We start from the raw sequence: 26,280 nt of genomic DNA, 5'->3' as shown, positions 1-26,280 counted from the left end.
CCCCTTTAAGATTACACTAAGGGTTGTTTTAATTGGGCATCGTAAATGCATGCAGTGTTTTTGCCGATATGTAGTGTCGATCAATCACCCGACGCCTTCTTCATCCAAAGTCGTCAGTAAGTCGTCGTCATAGCAACCCAACTTGGTCTCAAAGTTTGACAGGCGTTTCTTCTTCGTCTTTTTTCTTTTGATGACGTTTTTAGTTGCTGCCCGGAAGGCTGTCCCGCGCTCCGCAGTTCGGCAAGAGCAAAGCATCGCGGCACGGTCAGACATTGGAACCCAACGTGTCAGAAGGAACGGTCGTGTTTTTTAGTCGGTGTGAAGGCTCTGCTATAATAGTTAGTTATAAACGGGGAAAGAACAGAGACACCATCAATTCAGCAGCAACCAACTTCGTTTTTGTAATACCTTGAACGAAAGAACACGAGCTGAGGAACGCTTTGAACAGTTTTATTTTTTTCTGAAAAGTTATTTAATCTTGGAGAGAGGACCACAGTGAGAGTTGCTTGCTATTATGACGAACAGAACGGCTCAGGAGCAATGCACAAGGTAAGCTTGAAGTCTCAGGTTGATTTCCACAGGAGACAGATAAGATCTTACATCAGTTCCGTTTTACCTTCTGTACATTTTAAAGGACCCAGTCAACATTGGCCGTAAACCAGAAAATCTTCTATGTCTTTAAAACGACTGGGCGCTACCACAGTTACTCAAAATAATTGCAGAAAACCTTACTTTGTAACGAGCAACGGAGAGCTGTTGATAACTTATACAACCTTGTGTTAAACGGCTCCCTCTAATGTAGTGTAGTTTTTGAGAAAGAGGTAATTTGTCATATGAATATAAATTATAAGACTTCAGGCCTAAAGCCTTTTTAAAGCCACTGGACACTATTGGTAATTACTCAAAATAATTATCAGCATAAAACCTCACTTGGTAAAGAGTAACTGGGAGAGGTTGATAGCACAACACAGTGTGAGAAACGGCTCCATCTGAAGTGGCAAAGTTTTCCAGAAAGAAGTAATTTTTCACGAATTTAATTTTGAGACCTCATATTTAGAATTCTAGGTCTCGAAATTAAGCATCCGAAAGCACACAACTTCGTGTGACAATGGTGTTGTTTCTTCCATAGTTATCTCACAACTTCGACGACCAATCAAACTCAAATTTTCACAGGTTTATTATGTTATGCATATGTTGAGATACACGAAGTAAGAAGACTGGTCTTTGACAGTTAACAATTGTCAATGTCTTTAAAACAGTCGAAAGGTTCTGAAATCTAAAGGTTTACAATGCCATTTAGGTGGGAAGTATATAGACCAAATTTGATTGGAAAAAAACCCCACCCCAAAACATCATACACAAAATTAACAAGGAAGTTGTTTCAGTGAGATGATAATTGACTGTTAAACAACTGAAAAATCTATTGGAAGAATTTATTTCCCCCAATTGTCCACGCCTAGTCAGACAATGGGGGCTCTCGTCCATTACCCGTATAGGTTGTAGGACTTTCTATTGTTTCGCTGTTTTATAACAGTATTAATTGATCTTACTTGTTTTAGTTCTTTTATGCAACTTGATTCTAGCTTATGCTTTACGGAACGCTTTTCATCTTGTTAATTCTTTTTTTAGGTCCCTTAATCAATGTAAAAAAAAAGGGAAAAAAGTAGGCCGAGAAGTTATAGGCCTTTTTGAAACCACGGTTTCGGCTTATGGGTTCAGCCTATATAAGGCTCTGTCAGCCTGCTGAGTCATGTACCGATAGCGCACGTTTCCAAACTCATTGACGTATAGCCCGATAAGCCGCCGAGACGGAGCAAAAACCGTGGCTGAAGTGGCTCTATTCAGAAATGGGGAGACTTAGTTAAACATCCCGTTTTTCTCTTCCAAAAGAAAACACCTTCCCCTATGGTATAGTTATTTGTGTGGTTGCCACTCAAAAAAAAGGCAATTAAATTGAAACACTTGCGTTCCACATCTCGCATCGAATAATTGAGTTAGTCTGTTATAGTGGTCTGCGTAATGAGTCGAGCAAGCCTCGTCACTAGCGGTACTGTGCGGGGTGGGGGGAGGAGAAGGGAAGACTGAGGAGGAGAGGAGGAACCTATATTTGCAGTTGACGTACCAGGTACATTAACGACACTGGACACCTTCGGTAAATGCCATAGACCAGTCTTTTCACTTTGTGTATCTCAAAATTTGCACACCTGTGAAAATTTTAACTCAATTGGTCGTCGAAGTTGCGAGACAATAATGGAAGAAAAAACACCCTTGTTACACGAAGTTGTGTGCAATCAGGTGCTTGAATTCGAGACCTCAATATGAAATTCTGAGGTCTCGAAATCAAATTCAAATATTTTAGTGAGACATAACTTCTTTTTCGAAAACGACGTTACTTCAGAGGGAGCCATTTCTCACAATATTGTATACTACCAATGTTTCTCCGTTGATCTTTATCAAGTAAGTTTTTATTTTGAGAAATTACCAAAAGTATCCAGTGCATTTATAGCACAGATTCTCTGAAAGCTGTTGCCTCATTTCCTCTCTAGAAAAAAAAAACACGATATGGGATCTTTTACTCGATATAAAGTTGTCACCGATAACAGATAGTTCAGATGTTAGTTTATTGCCGAATAGCTTTAGAGAAATGTTTTGTTGTTTGGATTTGCGGTTTTCGTTGTATTCGTGTTTATACTTGTCGTGCCGTGTGATGTAATCCGGCCAAACACCACATGAACTATACTTCAGAATCATTTTACCAATTCACAAGACTGGCCTAAAAATCATGTACGCATAATATTTTATTACAGTTTTGACACTTTCAATTTAAAGCATCTGACACGTTTGGTAATATTGTCAAAGACAAGTAGGCCTATTCCTATATACTATATATTGGTGATACCCAATCATAATTATAACAATAACAAACCTCTGAAAATTTAAACTCAATTGGTCAGCGAAGTTGTAAGAGAATAATGAAATAAAAAAATACTGAAAAAATAATGAAATAAAAAAATACACTTTGTGTGCTTTCAGATGCATAATAAACGGTTCTTATTTGCGTCCGAAATTACCGCTCTCTAAAAACAACGTTACTTCAGAGGGAGCTGTTTCTAACAATAATTCACATTTTCAACAGCTCTCCGTTGTTCGATACCAAGTAAGTTTTTATGCTAACAATTATTACGAGTAATTACCAATAGTGTCCGCTGCCTTTAATCGTAACGCGAAACTTTTTGATTCGAGTTGCCAAAGAGAAGTGGAAGAACACAACACACATTTAAACAAAAAAGGGCGTGTAAGTACGCCAATAAAACTAAAAACTAAAAGAATGGAACTTTTTGTTTCCATTCCACTTAAGTTCCAGGCGACATATATCTTTCAAAACACTCTCCGTTGTTAACAGTTACATACTATCTCCTCCTATCACTTTACGTGTATAAACATCACAGGGCGACAGAGCATTCGAAGAGCACGCAGATTGGTTCTAATCCTTTAAAGATCTCGGAATGTATTCGTAACCTTCAATGGTTTTAGTTTATTCAGTCTTTTTTTACTCGCGCGTAATTTCCATAATGTGTGAGGGTTTTCATGTTGAGGATTGACAAGTTCAGTCCATGCTGGTTGGAGAGGGTTTTACAAAATAGAGAATCGCCGAACTATCCTCGTCTTAATACACAACATTTATAAGACGATTAATACGACCCTATCCGTATTTTTCCGCAAGGAATGTGTGATTACATTTTGGCATAAGATGATTAGCCGTTGATTTCACCAAACTCTATCTTAGGACTTAGGACGAGTTCAGTAGCTGATTTCACGAAACGCTGGGATGAAATCTTTCTCGAGTTAATACGAGTAACTCGTCCCAACTTAGGATGGGTTCAATACATCCTAACGTCTATGGATACGGAACTTAACTCGTCCTAAAGTCCTCAGATTAATCCAAAGTTAGGAACAGTTAGAACTATCGTTTATACTCGTTTTAACTCGAGAAAGGAATGATCCTAGAGGTTTGTGCAAATCGGCTGTAGAGAGCTGTCTGGGTGGTGCGTATGATGGGGACACCGGGCCCAATTTCATGGCTCTGCTTACCGTAAGCACAGAATCGGCGCTTACGGAAGCAGGGAATTCTGTGCTGACGGCAAGCGTATAGTTCACGGGTAAGCGGCGAATTTTGGGCTTCTGCTGCGCGTACGTACTCTGCGTTACTAGGCATTCTCGGCGCTTGCACGTAAGCGGGGAGTCGTGATCGTAAGCGCAGAAAAGCTGAATCTCAATGCGAAGTCATATAATATCTGACTTCATAATTAGGTCGAATGCAAATTAATCCATCCCCAGTATGGACACCAATAATTGGGAAGTTCAACCAACTATCTATTGTTATAAAAGAGAAGCGTTCACTTGTTGTTCTCTTTAAAGAAACCCAACAGGTTTGATCGGGTAAAAGGGGAATTTTGTTTTCAATCTGAAAGCTGTAATTAAATACTATCTGTTTAACGGGCACAACAGTGTCGTGGCCGAGCGGTTAAAGGCAGTGGACACTATTGGTAATTGTCAAAGACTAGCCTTCACAGTTGGTGTATCTCAACATATGTATTAAATAACAAACCTGTGAAAATTTGAGCTCAATCGGTCATCAAAGTTGCAAGATAATAATGAAAGAAGAAAACACCCTTGTCACACAAAGTTGTGTGTGTTTAGATGGTTGATTTCGAGACCTCAAGTTCTAAACTTGAGGTCTCGAAATCAAATTCGTGGAAAATTACTTCTTTCTCCAAAACTATGGCACTTCAGAGGGAGCTGTTTCTCACAATGTTTTATACCACCAACCTCTCCCCATTACTTGTCACCAAGAAAGGTTTTATGCTAATAATTATTTTGAGTAATTACCAATAGTGTCCACTGCCTTTAAGAGCACCGAATTTCAAACTCTGGTGTTTCTGATCAGCAGAGTGTGGGTTCGAATACCCAGCCGTGACGCTTGTGTCCTTAAGCAAGACACTTAACCATTGCTTCGTCCTTCGGATGGGACGTAAAGACGTTGGTTCTATGTGTTGTGGAACGCATGTAAAAGAACCCAGTGCCCTTATCGAAAAGAGAAGGGGTTCGCCCCGGTGTTCCTGGCTGTGGCTGCTGTATGCGCCGTAGCACCTTGTAAACCCATATAAGGTGCTACAGAATTGGGTATCAGAATCCATCACAGCACTAAGATGTCTTTCTGACAGTTTGTATAATTATACTCAGCGCCTTGAGTACCTTGTTTGGTAGAAACGTGCGCTATATAAGACTTCGATACTGTTATTGTTAACTTATTATACCGGAAGGTATTTGGACGATAGAAATGCTTTTTGTTTTCTTGATATACAATGCGGCCCGCGTTTTTTGTCTGCAAAGTTTTCCCAACTTTCGTTGTACATATCGAAGAACTCAAAGCCGTATTTTCACCATGCCGTTTCTCTAGTGCTAGTTTTATCTGCACTTCCGTCAAAGTCGACACAATAGCATTTATATTAGACCCCAAAGAATCACCTAAGTTGATTGTCGCTTATTTTGATTGCCACAATCGAAACAAGTCCGCTGTGAACACACACGACATCCCTGACAAAACACAAAACCGTTTGCGTCGATGAAAACGGAAAGCTGTAGATCAATCTATGCACTTTCCCTTTTTTCTTACCCCCCCCTCAGCAAATCTTCCCGTAAAATCCCATCATCAAACCACATAGCATTTGTTTGCCAACTTTCAGAGACCCCCCCCCCTCCAAAACCAGCCTCCGCCATACGTTCACCGACATTTTTGGGGGAGGGTTTTATTCCTTTCATAAAAAGACCCCCTCTCGCAATCCAGCCTCCATAATAAAATCACAGGATTTTTCGACAAGGGTTTTATACCTTTCATAAAAAAAATCGCTGTTCAAATAAAACAGTTGTGAAATCGCCTAAGCCGCGTGGACCCGCAAGCATCTCTCGCTATCGACCCGTCTCTGATTTAGCGATTCATTACAGCGTAATCATGCACGGAAATTTACCAAATCGTGAGCCTGCATCCTTTATGCATATTTGACTTGGAATGGCCGCTCGGTACACACAGAACCCGCCTTTGCTCTGTATAATAAATACGCCTTTTACCTGTTTGTTAAATATCACAGGGAAAGCCGAAAACATTTTCTTGTAGGCTTATGGAGAGGCATCTCTAACGCCGAAAGCGGTTAAGAATTGGGCGAGTCAAATGTGAGGAAACATGCCGTGAAATGAAAGTATGTTTCTTAGTTGGCTACCGGGGCAGAACCATAAAGTCTGGCGTGAAGAGAGAGAGAGAGAGAGAGAGAGAGAGAGAGAGAGAGAGAGAGAGAGAGAGGGGGGGGGGGGGGTTTGAAGGGGGTGGGGTTGTGTAGGAGAGGGTAGGGAGGAGGTGTAGATAGAAAAAAAAAGAAATGTTGAATGTTGTTTTGTTTTGTATGGGGATCCAGTTCGACTCTTTCAATAAAACAAGTCGACTCGGTTCTGCTTACATTCTAAAGCCCTTAATCTTATTTTCTGCTAACAGCGTTCCTGTAATAAAGATTTGATTTTGCCATTTCCAGCGATCATGTATATGCCACCCCCCCCCCTCATTGGTTTGCGTATCTATTACATTATATGATTTTCATTTCATGTTCATAACATTTTAGTATTTTTTCTTTACCAGTTCCTGACTGTCTTTGACTTAAAAAGTTGTACTTATTTTGTTTAATATTCCCAGTTTTCTCCCAATATCGAAATATAAATGTTGACTAAATTTAATTGAAACGAGTGTTGACTACACTTTTTAGCAAAAACGAAGAAGCCATCAACATGTACAGTCTCAACGGCTTATAGTTGGGTCTGTAAAACAAGCAACGAGTGGTAAAATTATGCAATAATCGTGTACCGAGAACTCGATCTGATCACAGTCTCGGCCGAGCGGGGATGCGCGAGGGCGGTCTTCTCTGCTTACCATATCCTATTACAGTTATGAGACCGATCTTTTTTGTCATCACCCTTTTCCCCCCATTGATTGATATATCATCCACTGTAAAGTGGGTTTCAAATTCAGAGTACGAGAGAGAGAGAGAGTATTATTCAAGGGCTTAAACTGTTGGGTCCTGTTTGAGGCCGCGGACAGCAGGAGGTGATGACTAAGAACCATTTAAGTCTGGTGGGATTAGTAGTTCCCCCTTCAAATTAGTTTTACCGCGGGCTATAAGCTCGCGAAGGTTTGGCTTGTGACCGGGTCACTTTTGTCTTCGTTCCCGTGACGTCATAAATTATTCAATATGGATGTTCAGATGACAATTTTTTTTAAATTTTATCTGAGGTCTCGAAATCTAATTCGTGGAAAATTACTTCTTTCTCGAAAACTGCCTCACTTCAGAGGGAGCTGTTTCTCACAATGTTTTACTATCAACCTCTCCCCCATTACTCGTAATCAAGAGAGGTTTTATGACAATAGTTGTTTTGAGTAATTACGAATAGTGTCCACTGCCTTTAAAAATCCAACCTCCGTGGTTGAGCCGTTTCAAACGGACCAAACGTATTACCAACTTGCTGTCAAACTCACACCAAAGGTCATTTTTACCCAAAGATGAAGACGTTAAGACTAAAAACAAACCTACGCCAAAAAAGCCATACTATAATCCAATTGCTTGCACCCCCGTCTCCCAAAATAGGGCTAGAAGATTGCAACCCGAAACCCACCACACACAAAATGAAAATATGAATTTGTAACTAAAGAGTTATGACAAACAACGCGTTGACGATTTGAAGGCAAATCAAACAAGTCACGACGTTGAAGTTGAATCGACAAATACCAATGGGTTGTTCGGTCGATATTTCCACTACCAAATCAACTTGATTTGCGTGGCTGCATTTTGCAAGCCGCGTATGTCCTTTTATTTTCCACGGATGACAAAGAGCATCGAATCAAACGAATTCAAGACTGTGTTTTCTTCTTCTTTTCAGAAATGTATAAACCTTGAAGAGGGGTTGGGGAACAAATTATGGTTGAGAAGTAGATAAATTGATTACCGGAACGTGCGTTTGGTGCCGCTTAGCTTTTTCCCGCCGTGGCTTTATCGAAACAAGGCGGTTAAGGGTTTTTGTTCGATTGACTTATTTTCCCTCTCAAAACTGACGTGTCCGGAAAAGGGTAAGTGTTCAATCGAACTGGTTTTTTTTTTTATTGTTTGGGGGCTGGCTTGGCCGTGGATGCTTTCCCTAGCAAGTAAATCATTGAAAATGTTGAACTATTTTGTGTTGTTTCTCGGGAGTGAAAACATTGGGCAGCAGGTCTCTGTATTCCATTAAATGTTCTTATTTCGCTGTGGGAGGTTTGTGGGAGGGAGGGAGGAGAGGAGGGGAGGGGGGGGGGGTTATAGGCGCATCGCGTTTCCCCGTATCAACGATGACACTGGGATTGAAGTACGTCGCCCCCTCACATTACGTGCCCAAGACCTCTAGACCTTTTAGAAGTTTGTCATCTCTCCCTCCCCACCCCTAATGTTTTTTTGAAAGAAAAGCCACATCCGACGGTGGGATCTGATTGCCGGTTATCGGTAGGGTCGCGTGAGTTGTAATCGTGACGGAGCATCTCGTAGTGAGGACACGGCGTTGCTGCCCTACCCCTCTACTCCCCGTTGCGAGCGCGGGGTCCCTTGCGAGTTTACCACGGCACTCCCTCGCTGGGTCCGCGTGTGAGTCTCCGAGAAGGGCCGCGGTTTTTTATCTGATCCCCGAGCCAGGGTTATTATTTACGCTTCATTTAAAAAAACCTGCTCATGGATTTTTTTTCCTGTCAATTCGAGCTGTCGATTATTTGTTTTCTTCTCTCACCATGACCGCTGCCAGGTATGATGACATGTCATACACACACGCAAGACTGTAACGTTGAGTTACTCGTCTGAATTGCTAAAACCTTTTTGTATGAATAATAAGAAAGGCACAAGTAGAAAAGTCAAATGTTCAGATTAATAATGCCCATGTATAAAAAGGTAAAGTCTTCTTGTTTCATGCTTGACGGGAGACTGAGGGAAGAAAAGGGAGGAATTAATTAGACACAGACAGAAGGTTATTTTTAACCTCAGGATTTATGAATCTGCTCATCTCTAGTTATGTTGATTTCTTATCGCAGGACGGGGATCTTATGATAACAGACGGGTCTTGCCTGCCCTTCTGGTTAGGAAAGTTCGGGGAACCTTTTTTTCCCCCAAAAGATTAGGGTGAAGCCCTCCTCGTCAATTTCCATTCTCGTGTCCATGTTATTGTAGCATCATTTGTCGTGTTCGCATGTCTACTCATCCTCTCGTCTGTCTATATTCCGTGAAATAACTGAACTGAAATCAAGCCTTTTGGTCGAGCACAGGCACGTTAATCCGGAGGTGGTCTTCCCAAATCCCGCTCTAGTCAATTTATCTTTGTTCAACCCCAAATCAACAAAATTCATACTGAAACTTTCCCGTTGAATAAAACTATAATCAGCACAGCGCCCAATATCTTTTAGCCCGTATAGACCTAATCACAACCAACTTTTTAAGCACATACATACATTGCTTAGAAGGATCAGTGCCCAATTTCATATAGCTGCTAAGCAAAAACATTTGCTGAGCATGAAATTTCCATATTATTTGTTGGATATTGCTTGTTACTGGTATTCAGCTGTTGTTTGCTTATCCTGAAAATCATGTGGAAATTTGGTTGGTAATCCTGTTTTTGTCAAGGCAAAAATTTCCTCTATGAAATTGGGTCCAGGTGTTCGGCCAATATATACCGTAAAGAAATCATCAGAAAGCACACAACTTCGTGTGACAAGGGTGTATTTTCTTTCATTATTATCTCGCAACTTCAACGACCAATTGAGCTCAAATTTTCACAGGTTTGTTATTTCATGCATATGTTGAGATACACCAACTGTGAAGACTAGTCTTTGACAACAACCAGGTGTTCAGCCAATATGTACCATAAAACTTGCCCAACTTATACGCTGGTGTATAGCAAACTTTGATGTACATGAACATACCTAAACACAAAGCAAACGGCTAATGCGTCAAACTAAACACGTCATAGTAAAAAACTGTAAACATTTGGCGCGTTTAGTTTGACGCATCAGCCGTTAACTTTGCGTTTAGGAAGCGTTTAAAAGGTCCTCAGTACCTCAAAGTTTGCTAAACACCAGTGTTTAAGTTTGATGTTTAAACCACTGCTTTACAACACAACTCATGGGCCCTATACACTGTTAAGTGTTTAACCTAAACCCTTTGACGCTTTCAAAATCTGTTACAGAACCTTCACACTTGTTTTTACAATGTACTTTGCTTCTCAGATAGAATTTGCGAAGCATATCTGTCTGCTTAACAGCTATGAAACGTGGCCCTGCCTGGTTGTCGAAACATAATAGGGCGGAAGTGATTTCATTCTTACGAGAACAAGTAATACTTCGATTAAAAACAACCGTCAACCGTCAAAAACCAACATCCATGCCCGCTTAAACATTATAACCCCTAACAGCCTCGACCCTCCTAAATCAGCGTTTTTAAGAGGAGCAAAAATCAACAAAATTCACTCTTCTTTGTCAAAGATTTGATGAGTGGAGAAGGCCTTTATAAGTAAATCCGTGTTATGATCCTAACCTTGGTAGATTGATGCCTTTGATAAGAATATATCCTTTATAAGATTTGTCAAAGTAGACAGAAAATATGGAAATACGTCTGGAGTGTGTATAAATAAAAATCCAAGACATTGAATATATCCTTCACAGTTAGATCTTAATCTTTGTTGTAACGCAATAAATAAATAGTACGAACTTCAAATCATGTTTTCCCTCTTCAGATTGAAAGTATTTTGTTCGTAAACGTTTTTTTTTTTTTTTTTACACGGATCCCTCATTTTTTAAGTTGTAATTTTTGTGTTTAATATGTTGTTTGTAACATCGGAATAATTACATGTTCACACAGGTTCATAGCTCACATCTGGCATAAAGAAATAGGTATTGAGAAATGAGTGAACCATCGCGAGACCAAAACTTGATATTAAAAACACTATACAATGTTTGAAACTAGGTTTTCTTTAAGCATTTTGCGTGACTCTGATTACCGATTGAGCTTCAACTTTCACAGGTTTTTAATATAATGTCTGTATTAATATTTTCATCTTAAGTGTGGATCAACTGGGCCCAATTCCATAGAGCTGCTAAGCACGAAAATTTGCTTAGCATGAAATTTCTTCTTTGATAAAAACAGGATTACCAACCAAATTTGCATTTGTTGCATGTTGCTTGTTAGTGGTATTCAGATGTTGTTTGCTTATCCTGAAAATCGCATGGAAATTTTGGGCCCTGGTCTTTGACGATGATAGCCCATGTCCTTTAATCAACGCCAAGTTTATTTTATTCTTTTTTATTTGTTCGTTATAGGGCAGGCAGCATTTGTCCAAGCATCATCCGCTTCAGCGCTTGGCTCTTATTGACGATACTGGTAGCACAAGTTCTCCTGGGTACCACAGCCAAGGCAGAAGAGAAAACTAGGTTCCCCAAATTCATGAGATGGGGTAAAAGATACAGCCCAGGTACGTACACTTTATAAACCCCGGGGTAACAAATGACCAGGATTCCGGGTCTCATTGGGACTTTACCAAGACCCGGGTCTGGCTAACCCGGGTCACCTGACCCATATCCGGATCATGCTGACCCGGATCAGGGTCTTGCTTACCCGGAAAGCCGTATAAAAATGGGGTTTGACGTGGATTCTGCGTCCTTTTGACCCATTTTGGAAACAGATTCCAGGTCACACTGACTCAGAAAGGGTCAAGCTTCAAGGGACCCGGATCCGGTCAATTTTGAAGAGGAAATGTAGCCCATGATAGAAGCCATCTTTAAAGCCATTATATACTTTCGGAACAGAAAAACAAATAAAAGTTCACAGATTTACAAATAACTTACAGGGTTTACAGAAGGTAATGGTGGAAGACGTCTATTGAAATATTATTCCATGAAATGCTTTACTTTTTGAGAAAACATTAAAACAATTATCAATTCTCGATATTGAGAATTACGGATTTTTTTTCAAACTCATGTCATGACACGGCGAAACATGCGGGAACAAGGGTTTTTCTCCCGACTCCGATGTCCGATAGAGCCTAAATTTTCACAGGTTTGTTATTTTATATATAAGTTGTGATACACGAAGTGTGGGCCTTTTGACAATACTGCTAGTATTCTAACTTTGCTGCAAAAGCCAAGTGGTTCACCGACTAATCACACAAGGTTGATAAACTCACGTGTGCAGCACGTGGTATTTACGTAAAACGTATAGATGTGGTTTCAAAAGGAAGAGTTAATATGGCCGACCTTACACTGTGAGACGTCAAGTGGGAACTATATATAACTCATAAAAAACTGGCAACAAACTTGCTGAAGTTGTCTTTATAGGAATATTATGTTATTGGAAGTTTGAATATGGCCGCCTCACTTCTTAATCAACTGTGTACAGAGCGAATCAGACATGCGAGCGAAACAGATGAATTCACAAAAAGAAGAACTTCCCCCATGTTATGTAGATATTTAGATAACTCGTTGGATTGATCAACCATCAACCTGGTCCTTAACACTATAATAGGTTGCTTTGTACACACATTTAAGAACTTGAGAAAGAGAACTTGATGAACTACCAAATGCTCTTGCTAACATCAGCCAATACTGATTATAATCAAATTCTCACTTTTATGGAATCGGATTCCGCTATATGAGTCCGAAGACGACACAAAATACAAAGCACCTCATAGCGGGACAATATCAACGCAGGCACACACAAACAAAAACCATCATTTTTTGTTCTTTCACACTGTGTATACATTTCAACGACATTTTAAAAACATATGTTAACATCGTTGCACCAAAATTGTTGATATTCCCATTTCTGATCGTGTAACTTAAGACGTAATTACTGTCCAATCATCCAGATCGTTAAGTACACATCCATCGTCTGTTACACTTCACTAAAACAAAAGGATGAATCCAAAACCTACTTAAGCCCTCATCGGTACTAAGCAAACATTTTTAAAAAGAAACCCATTCGCTGATGTTTGAATGATTAGTTGTAGACTCCGTTGGATGATCTTTGTTTTCCAGCAACCGAGTCTCGTGGAATCGTGCTGATTAATTGAGATATTATACCAGATGAAAACATGGTTATCTTGTTAATCTTTTTCGTGAGCCTGGCTATTTCAGCCTTTTATTTTCTCTTGACTGAGTGGGGTATTCCGAGATTGGGAGTAATTGAGCCAACCGACGAGGTGGGTTTGCTTCGTGATGATCTAGAGCAGCCTCCACCCCCGGGAACCACGGCAACGCCACGCCGGGTTCGAACCACTCCGTCCGGTCCCCAGGCGTCTCGTGCAATTTCTTAGTCTTATCAAAATATGAATGAGTTTTAGATTGGGAAGAGATTTTGTGTTATCAAGTTCGTGTATGCAGTGTGCGTTTGTTCACTTTTATTATAATTCAGTTCAACAGTTATGATTGTTTTATACTTTCTACAACGTATATAGGCCTATACCTTTTAGAGTTTTCGAAAACAATAAAAACTTCCAGTCTCATCCACGCCACTGTCCACGCCCAATCCACTCATCCGCATATTTCCCTCATCTGTTGAATGATCATCTCACATAAAAAGATTGATAGATGTTTGCTTAGAATAGTTAAATATACTTGGACACTTGAGATATTTTTTCAACAAAATACGAGTAGTATTATGAGTACTTTGTGAGCGCGATGGAGAGTTTTTTTTACTGTGGTGCTCAAATACTTTACTGTGAGTACGAGTGAGCAGAGTTCTTTACTGTTGTTTGCATGCAACAATACTCAGAGTCTTTATCTGTAGCCAGAAGTACGAGTAATGACACTTAACCGTACTTTATCGAGTATACAAGAGTACTTTCATGTGAGGACAAATACGAGTTATTTACTGAACAGCAAGGGTATACTTTACTGTGATGACGTGTAAGAGTACTTTACGTGGCTAAAGTACTTTACTCTGAGTTAAAGAGTATAGTGTTCGTTTCTGTACGTACGAGTAAAATTGCTTTTTTACAAAAGTACTTTACTGTTGGCGTAGTGGGCTACTTCACTGTGAGACAAGAGTTAATGGCCCTTTACTATACGAGTATTAGACTACTTAAAGGCAGTGGACACTATTGGTAATTACTCAAAATAATTATTAGCATAAAACCTTTCTTGAATACGAGTAATGGGGGAGAGGTTGATGGTATAAAACATTGTGAGAAACGGCTCCCTCTGAAGTGAAGTGATTTTCTACGAATTTGATTTCGAGACCTCAGATTTAGAATTTGAGGTCTCGAAATCAAGCGTCTGAAAGCACACAACTTCGTGTGACAAGGGTGTTTTTTCTTTCATAGTTATCTCGCAATTCCGACAACCAATCAAGCTCAAATTTTCACAGGTTTGTTATTTTATGCATATGTTGAGATACACCAAGTGAGAAGACTGGATTCTGACAATTACCAATAGTGTCTAGTGTCTTCAAATGCTTCACCATTTTCCCCTTAATATTCGCCTTTCTCGGGGGAGTGTTTGAGGGGAGGTTGTCCTGTCTCTAGAATGACCCAAAATCGCACGAAAAAGTGGGTTGACGTAATTGAAGAGCATTAGTGGTATTCTTAGATGTTACTTTATCCAGCGGTCCTCGAGACTTCAACGCCATAACGCCCTCACATCCAAGTCCTTGACTCGGCTGACATTTTGCAGTCCTCTGAACACTAACGATTTATTCGCCCACGTAGTGTACTATTTTTAATCGGGGCGTTTTACGAAACACAACTCCCCTTTTGTAGACAAATAGGGAGAAGTTTTTTTAAAGACACTGTCACTATTGGTAATTACACAAACTAATTGTTAGGATAAAAACTTACTTGGTATTGGTAACGAACAGAACAATGAAAAGCTGTTGATAGTATAAAACATTGTGAGAAACGGCTCCCTCTGATGAAGTATGTTTTCTGGAACAGGCAATTTCTCACTTAATTTTTTATACTATTCAGGCATAAAGCCATTTTTAGGCATCCGAAAGTACACATGTTTGGTGTTGTGTGCATAATGTTGGGATACACCAAGTGAGAAGACTGGTGTTTGACAATTACCAAAGGTGTCCAGTGCCTTTAAAGGCAGTGGACACTATTGGTAATTACTCAAAATAATTATTAGCATAAAACCTTACTGATGGGTAACGAGTAATGGGTGAGATGATAGTATAAAACATTGTGAGAAACGGCACCCTCTGAAATAACGTAGTTTTTGAGAAAAAAAACAGTAATTTTCGACGAATTTGATTAAGAGACCTCAGAATTAGATTTGGACAAGTTTGTTATTTTATGCATATGTTGAGATACACCAAGTGAGAAGACTGGTCTTTGGCAATTGCCAGTAGTGTCAAGTGTATTTAAACCTTGTTCGCATTGTGTGTTCTCGACCGCTTGATATACTTGTGAAACCAGTGTATCATTCCTTTTTTGTTCATGACCACGTGATAAATGTTTAACGGTGAGTGAAGATGCGTTTACGAGACCATTTCATGACAAAGTTAAATCAATAAATAAAGCAAACGAAAACCTCTCAAAAGCTGTTTCGAGATATTTTCAAATCGCCCGGCTTTATGAAACCCACCGCGAACAAACCACTCTTCAAGGCCACCCTTTGCTCACAAAACAAAGACAACGATCGCAAAAAGGGTTCTTTTTTATTGCGCAACTTGGATATAAAAAAAATATCTTGTTACAAATCAAAGTTTTTTCAAGCTGGTTTGATATTTAGATGATTTTATACAATAGAGAGGAAAACTGTAGACCTTCAACATAACCCTCTTCCTTATACACCTCATGAACAAAATAAGACAGAAAAACGTATCCTTTGCATGTATCTTTATATGCTACGACCATGTGCATGCTCAGCGTGGTCTCGACATTGCTTCTTCATGCCTGTTCACCAAAAGACAATAAATTGTGATATTTGATCTAGCATTTACACCACATCGGTCAAAAAATACTAACAGTAAATTCCTGTGACGACTTCGCTTGAAGAAACGTCCATTGAAATCGGTTTAGGATTTTTGCTGCCAGGCCGTGGATAGAGTAGCATCGAACCTTCCGGACCTTCACGGCGATTAAGCAATGGGTATTTCGGGCTTAGTATCCAGCCCCTGATCTATCCTCCCATGTCCGTCTTTTCTATATCATGATTGCAATCTCTATACAAGGTTGAAGAGCACCAAGGACCTTGCAAAGCTGTCATACAAATTGATGAAGGTCTATTATTTTTGTCGAGTCAGTTCGTTTGGTGACGGAGGGGTAAGGGGGGGGAGGGTAAGGTGAGGCGTGCAGGCATTGTCCTTGCTGTTTGTACTTGAAGATGTAGTAGACCTCTCTTGATACGATCAGACGCTCTTCCTGTTTCGAACATGAAGTATTAAGTAGTAAACCACAAGGGTACCTAACTGATTATTGGCTGCATTTATATTAAAAAAAAAAAAAAAAAAAAAAAAAAAAAAAAAAAAAAAACCGACAATTTCAAGAATTATTAAAACATTTATCTTTCAACAATAATCTATTCACCGCAGTATATTTTACTACCGACATTTAGTCAACTTATATTTGTTAGTTGTAGATTATTGCTATCTCTATTATTTAGGTCACTAAATAGAGCGTCTTTAAATGCTGAAAATCGTCTCTACAATTAACGCTCGATTCTTTCTGAATAAAGTTTGAATCAGGCAGGCCTCGTTTTACCTACACAAATATTATTCATATAAACAAGAAGATGTGCAGCAAAAACAGCACAGCGGATAAATGTGCCATAAGCTGTGTTTTGTTTACCGTGTGTGCGGTACCTAAATACAGCCCGAGACATGAGTCTCGCCTGGTTCTAAAATGTAGGCCCTTACATTCAGGTTCGAGCCGCACTAATAATATAAGGGGTTGGGGGGGGGGGCAATATTTGGATTCGGACTATTTCTTGAAGACACTGGACACTATTAGTAATTGTCAAAGACTAGCCTTCACAGTTGGTGTAGCTCAACATATGCATAAAATAACAAACCTGTGAACATTTGAGATCAATCGGTCGTCGAAGTTGCGACATAATAATGAAAGGAAAAAACACCCTTGTCACACGAAGTTGTGTGCGTTTAGATGGTTGATTTCGAGACTTCAAGTTCTAAACTTGAGGTCTCGAAATCAAATTCGTGGAAAATTACTTCTTTCTCGAAAACTACGTCACTTCAGAGGGAGCCGTTTTGCACACTGTTTTATGCTATCAACCTCTCCACATTACTCATTACGAAATGAGGTTTTATGCAAACAATTATTTTGAGTAACTACCAATAGTGTACACTGCCTTTAAGATTTTTTTCTCAACAGTCTATTACATCCATGTTATATAAAGCTGGCAATCACACACAATTACTCGTTACCAAGTGAGGTTTTATGCTGATCATTAATTTTTGAATAGTTACCAATAGTGTCCACTGCCTTTAAAGGTAAATAGGATGAGAAACACTTACAGGGCTCAATTTTCGTGCCGCGAAATCGTAACTATTGTTGGGCCTATCTATAGCGATCAAGAATGGTGGACTCAAGTTCTGTAATTTACAGAGTATTGGTTCGAATCCTGACCCGGTCAGTCGCGACACTTGTGACATTTAGTAAGGCAGTTAATCATAATAGCTTCTCCCCACCCAGGAGTACAAATATGTAAACCGGTGAGAGCTGGGGAGTCTGTCCAGAGGGGAATTAAATTATTCCTATTCTCTGCCAAGGAAAACGGATATGAACACCGGCCCGATGAACAATAGTGCCTCGAGACATACTTTACTTTACAATCGTAGCTATCTGTGGCACTTATTTACATTAACCGATTCCCTTTGTGTTTTTCTTCTTTCCGTTGTATTTTCAGATTACGTGGTTATGGACGACAATGAACTAAAAGACGAGATGAAATTGCCCGTATTTGGTAACGGTGAAGTTTTGTGCAAAAACGTGGCGTCCGGCGGCCTTTACCGTTGTGGCAAAGTACCAGCGACCGCATGAGGTACGTTGTTTAAACAAACACAAGAAGTTTGTTTGTATTTTTAATAGTTTGTATTCTTGTAGCCCCTAACTAAGACTGGTTTTTAGCCTTGTTTAGGGCGAACATGTAGGTGCAACTAACATAATCCGAAAGTTTCTTTTACTGTTTTCAGTTTTGATGATTTTCATAAGAAGACTGTCAATAAAAAAGCATTTCAATTGTCCAGATGAAGTATTGCCAAAAAAAGGTTCCTTTGCCAATTCGGTGATTTGTAATTGTCTCAGCATTTCAGAAATCAGGACTGGAAGCTTATTTAGTACAAGGCTCCGTTACTCAAATACTTAACACAAATCAACATGGAATTTACTCAGCCTTAACCAACGTTGCTTATTTCGACTGCAACGATCAAAATAAGTTTGTTTATGAGCCCGTGACAAAATCCCTGATACACGGTTTGTGGTTTTTACTAGTAATACAACCATTTGGAGATAATTATTTCAAGCTACGATTGTTTGGTGTGCTGATTGAACAACACCTGAAAATTAAATAATTCTTTCAAAATCAATAATTTATGTTAATGAATAACAGACTCTTCTTCATCAGATTCATTTTTTTTGTCTCTCTTTCAAATATTCAGAACCGTTGAAGATACTAAACCGAAACGACGAGACATCTAACAACAGCAACTTTGCACCCTGACGGCATGATATCAATTTGAACACCGACCCTTTGACCATGCGACGATCTTAAAAAAAAATGCTTATATCAATCATTATGCACTCCTTTAACTTTAAGCGAAATGCAGTTTGTAGAATTACACCAGACCTTTTAAGGTCTGGTGTTATTTACAAACTATTATTGTAATCTTCTGCGGTGTTTATTTACACATATCTGGTGAGGTTTGAATGCCGAGTGCAACACTTTAATTTGACGCAAACTGATTTGAAAAATCTAAGTACGAGCCATTGACGAAAAATGAGTATGATCTTTCTTATTCTTCAATGGCTCGTACTTAGATTTTTCAAATAATGTGTACACAAGTATCGCTAGTTTAAAAAATAAACAAACAACAAATAAAACTACATAAAGCAAAGGATAAAAGCAAACAAACGATTCAATATTGTGCGCAACAGTTTGCTTCAAATATCGCTTTTGAAAAAATTGTACATTGACGATTTGGCTTTAAATGCGCCACAGCATATTGTTAACCATTATAGGTGCTATGTAGAGGAATTTGTTCCATACTTTAAAAATGTAGCCACAAAACTTTGAAGGAAAATACTGAACTTTGAGGCGCATTGAGCGTCACTGAGTGACGGTCTTGAGGGCTTTATTAAAAAGGCCACTTTTATTATTATTATTCGAAATATTATTCGTCATCTGGTGTTGACTTAAAGGGAAGGTACACGTTTGGTAATTGTCAAAGACCAATCTTCTCACTTGGTGTGTCCCAACATAAGCATAAAATAACAAGCCTGTGAACATTTGAGCTAAATTGATCATCGAAGTTGCGAGAAAATGATGAGAAAAAAAGCACCTTTTGTGCTTTCAGATAGGAATAAAGACTTCTGGCTAGAAGTCTTTTATTATTTTAGTGAGAAATTACATCTTTCTCAAAATCTATGCTACTTCAGAGGGAGTCATTTCCCACAATGTTTTATAACTATCAACAGCTCTCCAATGCTCGTTACCAAGTCAGTTTTTAAGTTAATGTTTTCTTGATTATTTACCGAACGTGTACCTTCCCTTTAATAGTGTTAGCAGGTGTCAGTTTTGTGTGTGCACATAACTGACACCGACGCAACACAATAACTGCCGAGTGCTGCATTACCTAATTCTGAACAGTCTCATTTAACCCGATTTGATTGTCAATGATATTGAGAAGTGAGTACAAATTTTTCTATAATTTCAACTAAAACTGTATCGTTGTTCTATCCCTTTATTTTAAATTATAGATGGTACGGATATAAATGGCTGCACGGTGACTGTATATTAATTTTCCCCATTGAGTTGTCCCTGTGCGCAAACGTGTTCAAACTGATGCCGTTACAAACAGCCCAACGTAATACAAACTGCAAACAAACAATCAAACTACAACCCTTTGATCCCCTTTTGTGAAATAGTCAAAAAATAAATAATGGAATTCCTTTATGGTGCAGTGTAAGTGAACAATTGAGGTTTTGTATCTTACGTTAAAGGCAGACGACAAACATATATTGTTGCAAAATTTGATATACAGAAAGGGTTATACTTCTTTCAAAACTGTTCAATTATATGGAATAAATAGTATACTATTGATTATATAAGGCCTACTCAACTGGATAATTATTCCTCATATAATAACATAGTTAAATATAAATTTGGTTACATTGAATACCAAACTGATAATATTGAAATATCACTGTCATATTATGAGTAGTCGCTTCAATAATAGGTATATAATAATTATGTCTGAAAAAAAAATGAAAATAAACTTACGTCATTACGAAACGAATTCAAAGTGAAAGGCTTCATGTATGGTTTGGGAATAGCATATTATTCGATAAATCAGCTATTGGGAATGACGTAAGGGTAACGTCCTAGGGAAAACATGTATTTGTAAAAGGTTTCTATAAGATGAGACTTAAGGCTATATATGAATGCAAGGTAGAAAAAATACCAAATAAGTAAGGTTTTCGGTAACACCATGTAAAAATATCTTCGTAAGAAGAAAACAAAAACTGCCTGGATATCACCGCAATTATCCCTCTTATCTTACATGGAACAAAGGAAGATTAAGTCTCTCGATAAAAAGTGTATAACACGTTTCAACCAAAGCAAGCGCTTACCAGGCAGCTTATAATGTTAACTGTTGTATGAAAGGATTCAGGCCAAAAGGGGTGCAAAATACTGTATTTACCGGGGTAAACGTTTAAGCCTATGTGTCATGTCGTTTCCAGTACGTTAAACGTTTACCACAGTTTAAAACGTATAACACCATAGTTATGATAAAGTTTGCCACTGTTTACAGCTGTACTATAAAACATAACTTTTGAGTAATATCAATTTACTATACGCGCAAGCTCATTGTATCTTTGGAAACAACTTTATAACTTACTGCATAATTTACATTACCAATAAAGATAAAATATTTTGTTCCTGAATACTTTGTAATTTCTTGAATATGTAGGGTAACGTATACCCGGCGGTGGTCTAAAGAACAACATTATAATTACCATGTATAATAATTAGAAACACATTGTAAATATAACACAAATACTATTTTGTTTATTGTTAAACTAGCGTACTTTATTATTTTAACAGGGAATTAAGTCTCTATTTAGAATACCACTGTGATTATCAGAATTAAACCAATTATTATAGAATTATCATTGTCACTAAAACAATCACATATTTACTATTAGACTAGCACTGTATGCGTACCACCTTAGCTCACGAAAGAAAAAAAATGGAGAATAAAATCGACAAAATTGACTGACATCATTCTTCAGCCCCTTTCTCCATCTCTATTTTTTTTTGTTTTACTTCGTAGCTGTCCTGTCATGTTTACGTCACCCCTAGGAGGCATCTTCTTTCCGCACGGAAACGATTAGTGATCACTCTGATGACTCGCATCTCGCCGAGCCATGACCGCGAAAGTCATTATTCAGCGGACGGTACCGCTCTACTCGTGGGGGAGCCGGACGCGATGGACGGCCTAATCCACGGAAGGTCCCTCCCGCTCTGGGTTTTTACAGTAGTACCGTTGCCCCCGGGGCCAGTCAAAGCATCTATGATTTTTTAAATTCACCCATCAAATCAATCGATCATAACTGCGAAAAAAAAACCCAAGGGAGAGATCTGACATCAAAATAAAAGCTCTGCTGTGTTTTAATAAAGGCCAATCACTCCGATCCACTTCATTCATATTTTAGTTTTAAAGGCACTGGCATTGGACACTATTGGTAATTACTCAAAATAATGATCAGCATAAAAACTTACTTGGTAAGAAGTAAAGGAGAGCTGTTGATAGTATAAAACATTGTGAGAAACGGCTCCCTCTGAAGTAACGTAGTTTTCGAGAAAGAAGTAATTTTCCACGAATTTGATTTCGAGACCCCGGGATTAGATTTTGAGGTCGTGGAATTCAAGCATCTGAAAGCACACAACTTCGTGTGACAATGGTGTATTTTTTTCCATTATTATCTCGCAATTTTGACGACCAACTGAGTTCAAATTTTCACAGGTTTGTTATTTTGTGCATTTGTTGAGATACAGCAAGTGAGAAGACTGGTCTTTGACAATTACCAATAGTGTCCAGTGTGTTTATAGAGAAGCACAACATATTAGATGTTTAGGTCCGCTGTGTATTTGTTTGAAAACAAGAAATTTTAAATTAACAATTGGAGGTGTTGCTCTCCTAGAAATGTGAAAATTCATATGACCATTTTTAACACAAGAAAACCATTAATCTCCAATAATTGTTCAGACTTTTGTCCCTCCCCAAACCAAAGTGTTTGATACATTTGTGTTTCCCTTTACGACATTTAAAACATCCCCTCTGAACAGGAAATAATAAAATAATAACCCCATAGCCTATTTTACTTTCCTAGGTATAACGCGACGTTTGAACTGGCCGCTAAGATGCATGCCCCCAAAAGAGCTGAAAAACCTTAAAATAGATCTGAAATCCCTTTCCGATATGATTCGACGGTTAGATTAAGACATTTTGTTTAAAATTATGACTTTCCTAAATAAAACATTTTGTGCATGAAAACAGCACCATAATAACAGGCCATTTTACAAATGTTTGAACAAAAATTTAATTTTCCCTTGGAGATAGGGAATTTGTTACAGCTTTTCAAAAAGAAGTTTTATTCGCACTTCACCAGAAAAAAAACCCCCAAAAACTAAAACTAAAAATGCCTTCATTCTCTGACATCTTACCCCCCTGCATTTACTTTGTGGATGGCTCGAGTTGGATGACGTTGCCTCCCAAACACGGTACAATGGGCTTACGGGATAACTAAGCATTATTCTGCCATACAAACATCAATATTCACAATCCTGAGGGGTACTTACACAACAAGGTCAACAACTACTAGAAAGACAAGGACAACAACGACGACGACGACGACGACGACGACGACGACGACGACGGCGGCGGCGGCGGCGGCCCTGCCCCTATAAGTACGCTTTATACTGCTGCGTGTGGTGCAAGGTAACCCGGAAATTATCTTGCTCACCCAAATTGTTTACTCTGTGATCTGCTCTCTGTTCGTTTATCCGAAGTATTTATTTAGTTGTTATTTACTTGTTTGATACCGTTTTGATTTTTTTTTTCTAACGAAACATTGTTTTTGGTTGTATTTAGTCCAACAAATTACTTATGGGGCGCTATATATTGTATTGTAACAAATGATAATTCATCGCCAATAAATTAAGGAAAACGGACCCGGCTGGCGTCAATTGTTTTCAAAAGTTACGATTCTTATAAAGAAAATACAGCAACAAAGATAATTTTTTTGTTAGCATGGACCCTCGAAGCAATAATTGTACTTAAAGGATTTGGGTACCTTTTCAAAATGTCCATAGATTTACATTAAACTTACAGGGTTTGATAATGATAGTGGAAAGCTTCCCTTCAAATATTACTTACCGAGGTGCTGTAGTTTTTGAGAAATGAGTAAAACAATGTCATGGAAATACGTTTGTAAATGATTAAAACAACTTTCGTCTCACGAGACGAACATTATTTTCATGACATTGTTTTACTCATTTCCCCAAAACTACAGCACCTCAGCACGTAATATTTCCATGGAAGCTTTCTACTATCATTATCTTCAAACTGTGTAAGTTTAGCGAAATCTGTGGACATTGTGTTTTTTGTCCCACAAAAGTTACATAGACCCTTTAACATTACGTTCTAAGCAGTATTTTCGAATTTTAAGTAAGATGGTCTGACTCAAAGAGAACCTCAAAGCACTTGGACCCTCCCAACTGTGACGTCACGACAACAACGTGGCGGTAAAAGCTTGGGAAACCTAGGAGCGCTTTTATAGACGTAAGTACTTGCTTTAAAAAAAAATGATGCGTGCAAGTATGGAAAAACTGTGGTTTCTCGACACTCGTTGTTGTAAGACGGGATTACATTTTTAGGGTTTCCAGACATCCGTATGCTGAGGGGGGAAAAGCAAAAACGGACGGAACTATTAGTGTTTTATGTGTACTCCCGATTCTTGGTTGAAATAACAGACATGCTTCAAGAAAAGAGTTTGGTTTTTATGGGGTGTTAAAGGCAGTGGACACTATTGGCAGTTACTCAAAATAATTGTTAGCAAAAAAAAAGTACTTGGTTACCAGTAATGGGGAGAGGTTGATAGTATTAAACATTGTGAAAAACGGCTCCCTTATGAAGTAACGTAATTTTCGAGAAAGAAGTAATTTTCCACGATTTTGATTTCCAGACCTCAGATTTAGAATTTGAGGTCTCGAAATCAAGCATAAGAAAGAACACAACTTCGTGTGACAAGGGTGTTTTTTTCTTTCATTATTATCTCGCAACTTCGACAACCAATTGAGCTCAAATTTTTACGGGTTTGTTATTTTATGCATATAATATGTTTAGATGCGAAAAGTGAGAAGACCGGTCTTTGACAAATACCAATAGTATCCAGTGTCTTTAAGGCCCGGTCACATGCCTCGATAACGAGAACGACAACGAGAATGTTAACAAAGCATGTCCTCGATTGGTTGATTAAGCGTGTGCGTATTCTGTGTGGAGCATTTCAGCCAATAGAATACGTTCTCTTTGCGTCGTGGTCGTTACCGTTGTCGTTATCGCTGCAGTGTGACTTGGCCTTAATCCTCTCTTCCTTTGCAGAGATTTGTTTCATAAAGGGAATAGTAAGTCATTTGGTTTTAGATAAGTAGAGAGTAGGCCTACCTAAAACTCATATCAATCATCTAGGATTCTTGAAGGGTATTTAACAGAAGTGGAAGACCTGGTGAAAATAGTCGCTGATAAAAATTGATCAACCAACAATTAAAAACACCTTTGGCTTAACCCGTCGTGTGTGTCGGGAGGAAATAGTTTAAAACCATACTCAATATTGAGCATGTAAAAGTATTGTCCTTGATATATTTGTAACCAATTTAAGGTTTCAACGTTTTTAGAGGGAAATATTTCAAATTGGTTCTGATACAAACTTCTTAATCTGTGAGGTTAAAAAGCAAAACATTTGGTATCAGTCCAGTAACAACACTAATGTACACGTCATTATAAGTCTGCCACATTTACACTACATTGGGTGGTCACACAAATTAATGTATATTGTTATAGTAAGCCTTTCGGATGGGACGTAAAGCCGTTTGTCCCGTGTGTTGTGCAAACGCATGTAAAATAACCCAGTGCACTTATCAAAAAGAGAAGGGGTTCGCCCCGGTGTTCCTGGCTGGATTGGCAGCATATTGCGCCACAGCACCTTGTAAACCATTACATGGTGCTAAGGTTTGGGTCTTATGTCTCAAACTTCGTCCCATAGTAGTAATACCTGGCGCTTTGTATCCATTATGGCAAAAGGCGCGTTATTAGTATGGCTATTATTAGTTATTATTATTCAGCACCATATTATTTTAGTTTCTAGGATTGTGTGCACGTTCGTATCAATTTATAAACAATGAGGGAAGGTTCTTCAATATAATAACCTTGTTCCTGGGTGCCACGAACCATACATGCCACATTGGAGTTTTCGACAATCTTCCCAATTTTTTTAACAAAAGTGTCACTTTAGACGAAAGTTAAGATCTTGCAGAACCGCTACCTTAAACTTCTCTTGAAACCTCTGAACCTCTTCCCATATTTCACAAGTGTGAGATTTGTGGTTGATCGGCAAAGATCGCGCAGTGTAAAGTTTGCGCCAGAGCTATCCTGCGCAAATTTGAAAATCATGCAAGGAAACAAACTTTGCGACCGAAAAACATGGCTCACCGCGCGAATTTAAAAAATAATAAATTGCAATGCGTCCGGCAGTGCAATGTTTGTTTGCTAAATGCCCAACGTCTACTGGAAGAGAACTTTCGGGATTTTAATCTCCTGCAGTTATTCTGTTAAAGGATTTGGGTACTTTTTTAGGACACAAAACACAATGTCAACAAATTGTTTTAAAACTTACAAAATGGTTTGAAGATAATGATGGTAGAAAGCTTCCCTTAGA

The 26,280-nt window shown here is 38.6% G+C and overlaps 1 protein-coding gene across 1 annotated transcript; it reads left to right on the top strand.

The window, feature by feature from the left end:
* The first annotated feature begins 202 nt into the window (after positions 1 to 202).
* Positions 203 to 19,152, top strand: LOC117287774. The gene is made up of 4 exons (XM_033768290.1): positions 203 to 549; positions 11,426 to 11,577; positions 17,972 to 18,106; positions 18,723 to 19,152. Exons 1-3 carry the CDS (start codon positions 515 to 517, stop codon positions 18,103 to 18,105), a joined length of 321 nt encoding a protein of 106 aa, XP_033624181.1. The 5' UTR covers positions 203 to 514; the 3' UTR covers position 18,106; positions 18,723 to 19,152.
* The last annotated feature ends 7,128 nt before the right edge of the window (positions 19,153 to 26,280 follow it).

Source organism: Asterias rubens, chromosome 3 (assembly GCF_902459465.1).
Source record: "Asterias rubens chromosome 3, eAstRub1.3, whole genome shotgun sequence".
Lineage (NCBI taxonomy): Eukaryota > Metazoa > Echinodermata > Asteroidea > Forcipulatida > Asteriidae > Asterias > Asterias rubens.
The sequence above is the reverse complement of the archived record's forward strand: the minus strand, read 5'-3'. Positions and strand labels throughout refer to the sequence as shown.